Below are 12,785 nucleotides of genomic sequence, written 5' to 3' on the forward strand. Positions count from 1 at the left end.
ACTGGCCTAAGAATTCTACACAGAGGAAAAAATACCTGGTTACCACTGTATCTGCAAAATAAATTGTTTTATTAAGTATAAATTTAGTGAGAGATGCACATTTGTGTGTGTTTACCTTGACGAGCGTGTCCTTGTAAATGAAATTTTAATAAGGCAGTGATGGAACTAGCATAATACAGTAAACCACAATAATAAAAATATAACAAGGTCAGTGTGTTGAACTCATTACACATGCTAAAGATGCACAGTGCAGGAAGCTATACTAAAGACTTTCTACAAATGATGTGGTTTAAACTTATTTCAAACCCACATCACAAAAAAGCAGCTGTCAAATGTAAATGATACTCTTACAGCCCTAGTTATCTGGAGTTGAATGGGATGCTTTTTTCCTTGAGGGGAAAAAAGTTGAGGTGCATGCCATACTGAAAGCAATGGAAATAACAAAAGTCTTATTCACAAGAAGTGAGTAAAAATTCATTTACTAATGTTTCTGTTCTAAACTGTGCACCTTTAGTAGTGTAATGGTCCCTTTTACTGAAGAATATGATATAATTTTCTACTTGCATATGAACTTTCATGAAATAACCAAGAGTCTTGGCATTGCCTGTTCTGGCTTTGGGTGTACATTGTACTGAAACTATTGAATTTTAGACATTTCTTTTAGACATTTAACTGCAAGTTAAAATTACTAGTAAACTGCATTCTGACTGTAGAATTTAAGTACTAAATAAACTCTATGCATATTAGACCCATTTTACTTGGTTTTAAGTTTCAAAACAGTGTTGATCATAACGTAGTTTGTAGCTGCACAGTTCAGTGCCAGCGACCTGTCTGGCTTACCTAGAAGGATATTCCTGAGTGACACGGTACAGACTGACACTTTGTAGTGCAGAGTAAAGACAAAAGCAATCGCCTGCCCCTCTCAAGCGGTGAAAATCTTCATTGCCTTTTCCGTACCAAACAGACATACAATTTGGTAGCTACGTGATCACAGTGAAATGGAAGAGAGGCAGACATACATACATATAGCAGTATCACCACAAACTTGTTTTGCTTCAGACTTTCTTCAAGATTACTATTTGAGATTCAGATAAGAACTACACTTAAAGGCACCATTTAATTGAACTAACAATTTATTGTAACATTGGAACAAAGCTAGAAAGCAAACTGACTTGCAACAAAAAAAACTTAAGAGGATTTTGCTTGTACAGTCAGTACTTCTTCAAAGCATAGCAACAGGATGTAACAGCAATAAAATGACTTCACTGTCTCATGCTTAGAACCGCCAGAGTTACAAGTTTTTTGTGGTAAAGCTGAGGCAAGGACACAAAGTAATTTCCTTAATCCCTGCAGTCTGTGTCCATACTTCATCTACAATTCAGAAATCCATGGCTTGAAGTTGTTGAGTCCAACTGACATGGTAAATCTTTGATCTTTTAACTTGTCTGAAATTTCTGTTCATACAAAGGAAGACCAGGCTGAGCTAGATGGCTGTTTGGGACTTTCCTTTCACTTGACATTGATGAACTAAGGGAAGCAGTTTGCCTTCCTCATGGAGCCTTTTAGTATCTGTAGCACCTCCAACAAAAGTCCCATTGACAAAAACTCTTGGGACCTATGAAGATAATGAAGACTGCATTAGTTACTTCTGAAGAAAAAATCTAAGCAAGCACATATGGACTCTAGTATCCACACAATAGTTATGTTCTTATATATGCATATATGTTCTTATATATGCATACTTAATAGTACTGTACAACTCCTAAGCTTCCACAATATTTACAAAGATGGGAAACTGTCTTTAATTTAGGCGCTTGTGTCCCAAGTTTGCTTCATCTCAAAAAAAAAAAAAAATTAAGACCTTGATATGGTCACAATCCATGAGGAACATGTGTAATGTAAGTTCTTACTTTGCTTGTCACATGTAATAAAATATACTTACTGTTCTGCCACCAGTCATCTGTTCAAGAATATCTTGGAACTGACTTCCATTTGTATTAATGTCCAGTTCTACAGCTGTATAATTGACATTCATGTCCTCAAAAAGTTTTTTTGCCATGTTGCAGTAGGGGCATGTTGTTTTAGAGAAAATCACCACACAGTTGTCTGAAATAATTTCCTGTATGTTCAAAAGAACACTCACGTCAGTGTGCCTTGGTTTTAAGTCTGTATTTTAGCAGTATCAAACAGTCACGAAAACAGACACAGAAGTTCAAAATCTGATATTATGGTAACAAATACAGGAAAATTACTCTCTGTAAAAGGCTTTCTGGGGTATTTTTAACAGGGACAACGGAAAGGTTCCCAGCCATGCTACAGCAACAGCTGGTTACTTCTGAAGAATCTTCCAAAACACTGTACTTTATTCTCAGTTTTTTAAGGTAAAGTGAAGAGCTGGTTTGGCCTCTAAATTCTCCCAACTTCTAATCTAGAGCCACAAGAATCTTGAGGTGAGGGAATGAGCTGCCTTTCTTTAAAACAAGGAGAACAGTGACTTCCATCAAGCTATCTGTCAAAAAGATATCATGACCTGTAGGGGGGGTGCCAAACATACCCACCTCACATTTGCTCTGAAGACCTTTATGGTGGCCCAGCAGCTCTTTCAGGGATGTGTCCCGTACTTTCACAGCAGAATAAACATTGCTTCCCACCTGCCTACCCAGAAAGTCAGGCTCTCGACTGCAACACGCAGAGCTATTTACAGAATTTCTTTTTATAAATCATAGGGGCTTTTAAGTACCTCTGGCTTCTAGAAATAATGAAAATAAGTAAGAATTGCATAAATAATGTTACCTGTATTTGTTTTGCAGCAGTGTCATTAGACAATCCTACAGTAGACACACTATTCCCCATTCTAAAACTAAAAAGAAATTAAGGTCAGATATTCTAGTTTTCAAACAAATGACACATTTTATAGTTCACAAATTAAATGTTGGCTTCGTACTGTTTTGTTTACACATTAAATGCAGCACCACAGGTGCAGCACCTACAGCCGTGCTGGTTCTCACACGCCTGTAAATAAAGCTGAAACTACCGACTGTAACCAGAAGAGCTGCCTTTATAAGAGGAATACTTCACTTTTCCCAAGGACAACGCAGCTGCCGGTGTGTACCCAGCCTCACCCCCGGCTCTCGCAGGCGGGACCACGCGCGCTCCCACCACAGCAGCGGCTCCCGCTGCCCCGAGCCCTGCGCCGCCGCCTGACAGCCGCCCCCCCCACCGCCAGCCCCGAGCGGCCCCGGCACCTGCCGTTCCGCTCCCTGCAGGGCCGCTCCTCCCAGGAGGTGCGTCCGAAGGGCCTGCAGGCCGCCCGCAGGCCCCGGCCGCTCGGCCACACGTCCCGCCGGAGCGCTCCCAGCCAGCGCCGCAGCCCCACCGCCCCGCGCAGCGCCCCCTGCAGGGCCATGGCCGCCAGAAGGAAGGGGCAGGGCTTCTCCGCAGTCCTCACGGCGGTCCGCCCGCGCTAGCAGGTCCTCCCGTAGCCCCTCCCAAGGGGAGCGCGGGGCTGCCCGCCGCGCTGCCGGTGTCCTGAGGCAGCCCCGCCCCGCCCGGGGAGGTGGGTCCCGCCGGCGGTGGAGTTGCGGGAGCGGCCGTGGCACGAAGCGGCGGAGAGAGTGGGGCAGCGGCAGCTACGTGGTGCGGCGGTACGGGGCGAGCGGCTCCCGCTCTGCGGAGCAGGCCCTCGAGTTACCTGCAGCCTTGGCGCCGCTACTTGGGACGATGCCGGCGGTGACGGGCTCGTTGTGAGGAAAAGCCGTTCTGGAATCGCCACGTAGGGACAGTGGAGGCGCTCCCAAGCGCCCCTGTCAGCGGGTCGGCGGTCAGGAGAAGGGTCAGAGACGGGGCGGCTTTCCTGGAGGCTCCAGAGCTGCTGCGGGGTGGGAGGTGGCGTTGCGGTTATTCAACTAGTCATAAGCTTCCCTGTGAAACAGGAGCGTTCCCAGACAACGAGCGATGCCCTGGGACCCGGGAAGTTCCGCTCGCGGTGCCACTAATCCTGTAATATGGGGAATGTTACTAGTGACTCCTGGAAAATTCATTCTCTCTTCCTGAAGAGTTAACAGATTTGGAGGCTGTACTTCAGGTGGGATGTTGTTTTGTTTCCCAGACTGTCTATTAAGGGCTGTTTGGCGATGTTCTCTTGCTTTTCCTTCTCATAACTTGCTATGGAGCCTGGATCGCTGTTCAAATGTGTATGGCCTTGGCACAGCAAACCTACAGAATATCCCCTGAGCCTCTCCACTGACATCTAAGCAGTATTTCAGTGCTGTAAAAACTTCTCTGCCCTTCTCTTTGTTGAGAGAATGAGTTTTGTGAGGTTCTGCTCTGGATCGCTCTTCAGCAGTCAGTCCCGTGTTTTAAAAAACAGTGCAAGGATATCGACTAACAAGTACCGGTTTTGTTTTGTTCACTTATATATAAAAATGAATGTTATGTATTCAGATATGGTGTATCTTGCTCCTCATATAAGACTTGAATGATCTTTCTTGATGTTCTTAGTCTTAACGAACTTACCTGTGGTGTAAAATTGTCAAACCTTGTTTTGCAACTTTATTTTCATTTTATGTATAATATCAGCATAACTTGTAAGACTACAGCTCTGCTAAATGCAGCTGAAACATTGTATCTATGTGACATACTTTCATTTTACTAAATAGTAACATGCTTTGTCGTTTCGGGTAATGATTTTCTAGTTTCATAACTTGTGATAAAACTGATAAACGCTCAGGTATCTAATGCTGTGTGAAAGTAGTTTGTCTAACGTCTCTTATAAAAACCTGATTTAGTGATAAAGATAACCGTTAATAATCTCACTATGATTCCCAAAGCAAATTGTGAGAACCAGTTTGTAAACTGCTATTTAAAACTTTGAATGGAGGCATCCTTAAATGAAAGAGTAAAGCAGAACTACATTTTCTTGAAACACGAAAATAAATTTGTAGCTGATTATGTCATGCATCATTCATGATTGCTGAACAACAGACCACAGCATAGCTAAAACAAATGGCTTTTTTTATGTCACTGACTGACTGTAACATAATGATTTTGTCTCTTGCTGAAGTAAGTATCATTTGCAGCCCAGCAGGTGTACGGGATGTATTTCTTAAGAGGTAACTGATTTGGTGGTGCAGGGGGGTCTTTGAATGAGACGTAGAAATGGGACTTGGCCCACTGAAAGGCTTTCAAGTTCCATTCCAGTTTTTCATTAGCTGTAGCTCCAGTAATGACTCCAAATCTAGTCTAAGAAATGATATTCTGTTTATTCATTATGGTTTTGCCTCCTAAGTACATGTAACGGACACACCCCAAAGTTAGTTTTAGGCGGACAACAAGGTCCAAACCAAACTTTTATTTTGATCAAAAAAGGTGCAGCAAATTAACCAATAAGAGGCGGGGTTTATAAAATCAGTTAGCACTCCGGTAACATAAATATAGGTTCGAATATCAGTTGAGGAAATTATTGGGGTGCAGCAAATAAGAATATTGGAGATCCACAGTGTGCATACACGTGGCTCAGGAAAAACAATGCCAGAGCTGTCGGTGACCCCAGGAAAATACACTTGCCTGTTCGGCAAGGAATCATTTAATACACTCGCTTATCTGGCGAGGAATGATTATGTTATTACTCACCCACACGCGGAGATGAGGCAGTCCCATTTTTCGGGAGGTTACCTTAGACAGCATCCTGGTCCAAGGGGATGGCCACTCTTGGCTGCATTTTGGCCTGGTGCTCCTAGAGGACACAAAAAGGGCAGCCTCGATGGGATCCCTGTTTTTATAGTCTTGTCAGATCTGGCTGTGGGCATTCCAGAAGCTTCTTGGCTTTTCTGCACCCCCACTCTGGCTATGGGCACCCTGAAACTTCCAGACCATTTGGCACCTCTTCCCCTCTCCTAGCTAACTTACAGAGGGTTAAACAAAAAGGAACTATTAACTGCCCCATTGCAGGAGAGGGGGGGAGTGTTGGGGAAGAGGGGGAGGTGTGCATTCACCTTGCACATCGAAGGAGAGGGGGGAGGGAAAAAGGGGGGTGTGTAACTGGCACAGTACATACACATCACTCTATACTAGTTGAAAAATAAATATTGGAAGTAATTGGTGTAATTTAGCATGTTACTAGGTGTTGCAGTATATTTGTGTACTAGACCATTTCGATACCATATGTGAAATGTTATAATTGTGATATTCAGCATGTTGTCCAGATGTGTCATCACTTCCAACCCAAACTGTTCTATGATTCCGTGATCCTGGAACAGGAAATTATATACGCTGTTGACTTTTAGTCTGTTTTGTCAGTTTCGGAGCATGGTACTAACAGGAAGAAAAATGATACAGTTTTGTCTTTTGCAGATTTAAAATGGGATAATGTTCTCTGCCAGTGTTGGAAAGTGTTAAGAAAATTCTGCGCAGCATCACAGATCAGAGAAGTCATCACGAGAGCTTGCTTTCGGGCCTAAAATGCCGAACTGGAGTTCCTCAGGGGCCGCAGCCCAGGTTCTGCTGTGAAGGGCCACATGGCCAGTGCTTGTGTGCTGGAGCAGCAGCAATTAACCCGGCGCAGGGGCCGCCTGTGCCTGCTGCCGCTGCCGGGTGCTCCGCTGCGCACGGCTGTTCCAGCAGCTCTGCGAAACCCTCGGCTCTGCAAGGTAAAGCCGTCCCTGCCCAGTCGTGTTAACTACGTCTTTATTTTTCAGATGCAGAAGCAATAAATATTTTTGTAATTACTTTTTTGGCGATTGAGAAAGCACAGATTTTTTTGTTTCCTCTTTTTTGTTTTTCTTTTTCCCTTCCATAAGATTTTCTTTCTGCTCTTGTGCCACTGTCTTGAGGCGTTTCTGTGGCGAACTGTGCGGGGCCGGGAGGGGCGGGGCCATGAGGGGTGTGGCCTCTCCACGCCGCGGCTGTTGCCGTCCCGCCGCCCGCGGAAGTGCCTGTGCCCGGCGGAAACCCCACACCGGCGCGGAACGGTTCGCAGCGGCTTCGGGAGCGTGTCGCTGGCGGGGCTCGTGCCCCCTCCCCGCCGCCCGAAGCCATGGCCGTGGCAGCCGGCACTATCCTTGGCTGTCCCTACCCGGCGGGGGAGGAGCCTCCGGAACGGCGGGGGCGGGGCCCGCCCCGCCCAGCCGGGTGCCACCCTGAGGGTGGGGCTGCGTCGCTCCATGGCAACGGGTTCTGCGTCGCCCTCTGGAGGCGGTGGCGGCGGCAGCAGCAGCGGCTCCGCTCAGGCGTTCGTGGCGGGCAGCCCGCGGCCTCGCGACTGGCGGAGGGGTCCTCGCGCGGCTGTTAGAGGGGCCGGGCCGGAGCGGAGCGGCGGAGGCCGGCGGCTCCGGAGCGAAGATGGCGGACGTGCTGAGCGTGCTGCGGCAGTACAACACACAGAAGAAGGAGATCGTGGTGAAGGGCGACGAGGTGATCTTCGGGGAGTTCTCCTGGCCCAAGAACGTCAAGACCAACTATGTCATCTGGGGGTGAGTGGCGGGGCCGGGGCGGGCGGCGGGCGGCCGCTCTCCCGGGGAAGGGACGGGCGGGGGGCGGAGGGAGAAGTTGCCCCGAAGTTGCGGGGCAGCGCCCGGGGAGCGGGAAGTGGGGTCCCGCCGCCCTTCGCATCCCGCTGCGCTGTAGGGAGCGAGGCGGGTGGGGGCGGGCGGCCTGGCTGCCGCCTCCCGGCGGGGCGCCATGGGAGCGCCCCGGGGCCGGGCGCCTCCGCTCCGCCCGGGCGCGGGGTCCCGGTGTAGGGGCCGTCCCAGCGGCCCGCGGCCGGCTGGGCAACGCCTGCCGCCCGTGCTTCTGGCAGTCCGGTCAGGTCGGGAGGTCTCGCCAGTCCCTTCGGGAAGGTTTCTAGGACCCCACCCGGCCACCGGCTGGAGCCCCTCCCCTGGACCGGCAGAGCAGCGGGGCCGGGGCGAGGCTTTTCCTCGGCCTGTCCGTGTGACTGGCGGGGCTGGAGAGTCGCAGCGGGGCCGGGTCCTGCAGGCTTCTGGGATGAAATGTCAGGAGGCAGCTTCTCAAGCGTTCTGGGGTTTGTGCGAAGAACAGGTGTTAGGTACTGTCTCCGTTTACCTGGGCTGCTTCTCTCTTGCTGGGCTTAGTCCTGGTGCAGGGAGGTCAGAGAGGGCCGCCCGCCAGTCAGCCCTGCGGAGCTGTGCTGGTGCTTTGCTGCTCCTCAGCCTGCTCTGGGCTGAGGCCTCTTCTTGGGCTGGACCTAATGCAGGCTGGTTCTTAGTTGTTCTTGTCGTGAGAGAGGCAGAGATAGTGCTTCTGTGGCTTAAATGGTTATATTGGGTAAAATGCTTATTTTTAGGAAACTTCTAGGAAATGAGGTTTCGTACCTGTTGAATTTTCTAGTATGGTAGGTATTGCTTGCAATGCAAGGCAGTTCTTAATTCTCCTTTCATCTGAATATAGTAGCTGCGTGCTTTTCATGTCCTAACTAGAAGGACTTCAGTGAATCTCTTTTAAACCCAAGAGAAAATGTGTATTGTTAGATACCAGATAGTGAATGTTTCAGGTACTGATCAGAGAGCGTATAGTATCCTGGGAGGCTTTGTGGAAAAACAGAAGAACCTGCAGATTTCTCAAAAAGCCTTTGTAGTTCAGTGTATGACCAGGGACATTTTTGCTTTTAATTTTCATGATTATGATATTCATATTGGTATTGATCCAATATCCTGACTACTAATTTGAGAGAGAAAGGAAATAAATCTATTGGTTTATGTGAACTTGTAGATAGATTTTTTTTTTTTTTTTCAACCCATTTGACTTTGCACTTTTATGTAAAACTGGAAGTGCTATTTCATTACCCATTTCAAGCTTTCAGAAACTCATCTGGGATTTATATACGCTTCCTGGCTGAGGAGGGGATACTGGTAGCTAGACTGAAGAGGAAGAAAAATATTTGCATAAGCAGTTAAGTTTTAAAATTCTTGAAAAGTCTTGGTTCTGTTTTTGTTTTGCAACTGTGTACACAATTGTGGTGGTTTCCTTGCTGCAGGTTGCTTTTCACAAGCAGTAACAAGTTAACAGGCAAGTTTCATTGCTCTTCTGTAGGGAACAGAGAAACCAATATGACCACCTGCCTCTACTGCTGCTTAGGAGAGCTTGAGTTCGGCCTGGAAATTGTCAACAAAAGACAAAAAGCTGGAGATAAAAACTTTATTCTGTATATTCAGGCAGCTTTATCTTCCTGGTCAAGAAGGAACTGTGTGTGCAGAGAATACTCTGAGCAGAACAGCAGCAGTAACCTCATCATAGCTGTTTGTGTCCTTACCTCTTGTGATTGATGTATTTTGGGGTTTCTTGTTTGTTTGTTTTCAAGTTGAAGTAAGTTAATAAATCTTGGTTTAGACCAGTGGCTTCTGAACTTTTGGTAGGATCAGACTGCTATCAGTTTACAACACTTCTGGTGAACCACCATGAAACTATGTATGTTTAATCTTTAAACTGAAGACACTGTAAAAATAAGACCAGTTCTGCAAGCCATGCTCAGTAGCTTTGACACCACAGTTTAGGAGCTGTTAATTTATGTCATTGCCAGACTTATGCAGGGACTTATGAAGAATGCTCTCAAAAACTTTTAAGATTCAAAACTTTTAAAATATTTAGGTCACTTGTCAGGATACAAACTATGTGAGCAGTTGCTTGTGGCTTAGTTTTTCATGAAGCAAATCTTGATTTCTGTTTTAGGAGTCCACAGCATGGTTGCTGTAATTGCGTCTCTACTGCCAGTCTGGAGAGAGTAATGCAAGTCAGAACGGCAGCGGTGGCATTTTGTCCCTGCTAGAATTAGAATTAGTCTTGCTAGATATTTAACACTGTGGCTCCTTGAGTAGCTCAGCTGGCAGAAGTCTGTGGTGCTGCCTGCGCCGCCTTCGTTCTGCGCTGGCACAAGTGTCAGCCCAACGGTGAATTGTGCTGAGGAACTGAGCCAGATTAATAGTAATTTGGAGCAGAAGAAAAAAAAGGCAGAACAGAAATTAATTTTAATCCAGGTAACTTTCCAGATAATAATTATATGAATACCCCTGCTGGCACATGAAAAGGCCTAGATGGTCTAAGATTTGGTATTGTGTTTTGAGCTAATGGCTCATCTGTGGCCCCAGAAGAGTGATTATAGAATCTGTTTCAAAACCGAAGGAATCAATCAGAGAAACTGATTTGCTTTGTTTACCCAGCAGAAGGTCTTGTATGCACAGCTGAGAAGTTTGTAAACAGTGAGCAGCTGGTCATGAGTATTGCAATTCTTGTGATACTCCACATGCCTAGTCTTGTGCTTTTAAAGATTATTGCTTTCTTTTCCTGATGAGACACAGGCCTTTAGAACCTCTATAAAAATTCATGTTTTGAAACATGAAAGAGGAAATAAAGCACTTAAAGATGAATAAACTCCTGGCACCCACAGGTTGAGGGTGAGTAGATGAGCTGGAAGTAAATTTCTGGTGTTAAAAACAAGCAGGTGAAACTTTGTCTTACATTATGTAAACATTTTCTACAGTTTTTAAGCTGGAGTTTTATCTTATGAAGAGATAAAACTCTTAATAACCATTAAAACAAAAATATAAGGACTGGGCTTTTTGAGGTCTGAATCTTAACATTTTTTTTTTCTTAAGTAATTGATGCCATTACTAAATGTGGAAAATAATTAACTTCTTTTGCTATGTTGGATGTTTGTAAATTGCGTGAACTAAGCTACCTTCGGATCACCTTGCTTTGAGTTTGTTTATTGAGAAGGTTCCTTCTGTCTGGAAAATTTGAAAGGAACACAATCTGATGATGCTGAAATGTCAGTTTAGACTTATATTTTCTCCTTATGTACAACTGCTTGTTCATCTGATGCTTTTCCTTTAATGTGCAATATCTTGTCCTCCTAATAAAACATATGCTTACAGATGTGATGAGCAGGGGGATTTCTTGTGTGTGTGGTTTAAGTGATGAAGTGCCAGCTGTGCTCTGCTGAGCTTTGGCAATGCCTGTGGTTCTGTAATACTGTATTTTTCAAGTTAATAGATAACCGTTCAGTTCTTGTTTTCTAAATTATGCCATTAATTGCTAAATAGTTTAAATAAAAACTTGAATAAATGACCAGCTGGACTTGTAGCGTAATGTTCAGTGGATATGCTTCAAAAAGAGTTATTCTGAAGTGAGATAGTCCAAACTGTTCATTTTTAAATGAAGTGACAGCTGTATCAGTTGACATAGTCTTCAGAGCCAAGTCTATGTGGAGGAAGCTTTTGTTTCTGCCAGTGCTCTGAGTAAGTTAAGATACCACATTATCAAAGATAGCAGTGAAACAGTGACATAAGCAAACAATTCCTTGCTGAGGAATTAAGTTCTGCTGGCTGTAATTGTGAAGCCAACTTTTGGCTTCCTGGCAGTTGAAGGATACCACGGATCTTCCCTTTCCTCTTCAGCAATGAAATGTCCACCCCCGCCGTGCAGACAAGTGTTTGGAAAGAAGGGACAGTGATAGAAATATCCCTTATTCTATGCTTCTCCCAGTATTTTGAATCACTTTTCTCTGCATGAGTAAAGGTATATTGGTTTTCTCAGGCATCATTATGAAAGCAGTGTTTTCAACCTTACTGCTAGTAACGAGTTCTGAACAGGGTCATGCACACTCTTGATCTAGATAATTTCAGAGAAGTAATTGCAAGGAAAGCGGTAGTGGTATTATATCCACAGTATGAAGAAAACACACTTCTGTTGCTTTTAGTAGATGATTATGTGGCTCTTTCAGGTTAAAGAAAGTTGTGGTTGAGTATTTTTTTTTCCTCTTCCTTCCCGCAGTGAGGCCGGCAGTTCCACAGTGGACATGCTGATGGTGAACCATGAGTAAAGCCACTGTACTTGGAGGGAAAACTCCTTATGTCTTTAATGAAGTTATTTCTTCCTGAAATCTCTGATTTGAGGAAAATTCTGTGCTATTCTTAAATTTTACAGTTTTGGCCTTGTTTTCTGGTGGGTCATCTTCCTCAGGCTGTGAGGTGAGCTGGCTGATTGGGGATGGGGACTGGGCAGTGTGGGAAGCCTCGTCCTGCTGGAGCCGGGGTCTGGTGGGTCCCAGCTCTGGGCACTGGAGTCCCTGGGCCTGCTGGGGGCTCTGGAGCTGCAGGAAAGGTCTGCTTCTCAGAGCAGCTGAAGTATTTAGGGGGTAGGTTTTGCTTTGGAACTGGGGCAGGCACTACAAAATCTAGTGACAGCATGAAGGGGTGACGGTGTGTATGAGGAGGGAATTATGTTTGGTGCACGTGGAGCCAAGCTGAAGCTGTGGTTTTTGTTGTTTTTGTTTTGTTGCCCTATTTTGAGGGATTGTTATTTTTTCAAATTGTTACACAGAACAGATTCATCTTCAGACTTAAAAGACATCTCTTTCAAACAAGCTGTTTTAAACCAGAGATTGAACTTGGTGCTGTTGTGTTGCTGTATGGGAATTCATTGTGATTTTGTAGTCTGTTTTGGTTTCACTAGTTTCATGTGCAATTAGTTTCTAATCATTCCTTACTTTGACCTTTTGGCAGCATTTTGAACCTTTTGCTCTGTAGGCTTCATGGAATTTGTGTATTCAGGGTTTTCTACTGTGCTTTCTCAAGTGGTGGAAATTCTGTCCCGTTACACATATTTACTATCTTTTTAATTTGTGGTTCAGATATGTTCCTCTGACTGTCCCAGATAAGGCAGACAGTTCCTTTGATAATCAGAATAAATATGTTTGAGATGTGGGAGAACGCATTCTTATGGTTTCCCAAGTCTTGCTTATTTTATATTTTATAACCCATCCAGCTCTTATT

The 12,785-nt window shown here is 45.2% G+C and overlaps 2 protein-coding genes across 2 annotated transcripts in view; one reads left to right on the forward strand and one right to left on the reverse strand.

Annotated features, from left to right (window-relative positions):
- Positions 1-1,115: 1,115 nt before the first annotated feature.
- GLRX2 (glutaredoxin 2) lies at positions 1,116-3,441 on the reverse strand. The gene is made up of 4 exons (XM_082052586.1): positions 3,246-3,441; positions 2,794-2,860; positions 1,943-2,119; positions 1,116-1,615 (listed from the first exon to the last, which is right to left on the reverse strand). Exons 1-4 carry the CDS (start codon positions 3,404-3,406, stop codon positions 1,484-1,486), a joined length of 537 nt encoding a protein of 178 aa, XP_081908712.1. The 5' UTR covers positions 3,407-3,441; the 3' UTR covers positions 1,116-1,483.
- A 3,843-nt stretch (positions 3,442-7,284) lies between these two features.
- Positions 7,285-12,785, forward strand: part of CDC73 (cell division cycle 73) — a 107,237-nt gene continuing 101,736 nt past the window's right edge. The window contains exon 1 of the mRNA XM_082052982.1: positions 7,285-7,469. Within this exon, the coding sequence (XP_081909108.1) occupies positions 7,339-7,469 (131 nt within the window). The 5' untranslated portion in view covers positions 7,285-7,338. The remainder of the gene's footprint in view (positions 7,470-12,785) is intronic.

Source organism: Streptopelia decaocto (genome assembly GCF_964273445.1).
Source record: "Streptopelia decaocto genome assembly, chromosome: 5".
Lineage (NCBI taxonomy): Eukaryota > Metazoa > Chordata > Aves > Columbiformes > Columbidae > Streptopelia > Streptopelia decaocto.

Bases quoted from the DNA above. Each gene is read 5' to 3' on its own strand.
- GLRX2 (XM_082052586.1), bottom strand. From the start codon at position 3,406: ATGGCCCTGCAGGGGGCGCTGCGCGGGGCGGTGGGGCTGCGGCGCTGG. The intron at 2,861-3,245 runs GTGCCGGGGCCG...ATTTCTTTTTAG, and splicing joins TGCAGGGAGCGGAACGGCAG to TTTTAGAATGGGGAATAGTG. The intron at 1,616-1,942 runs GTAAGTATATTT...TTATCTTCATAG, and splicing joins AGATGACTGGTGGCAGAACA to GTCCCAAGAGTTTTTGTCAA.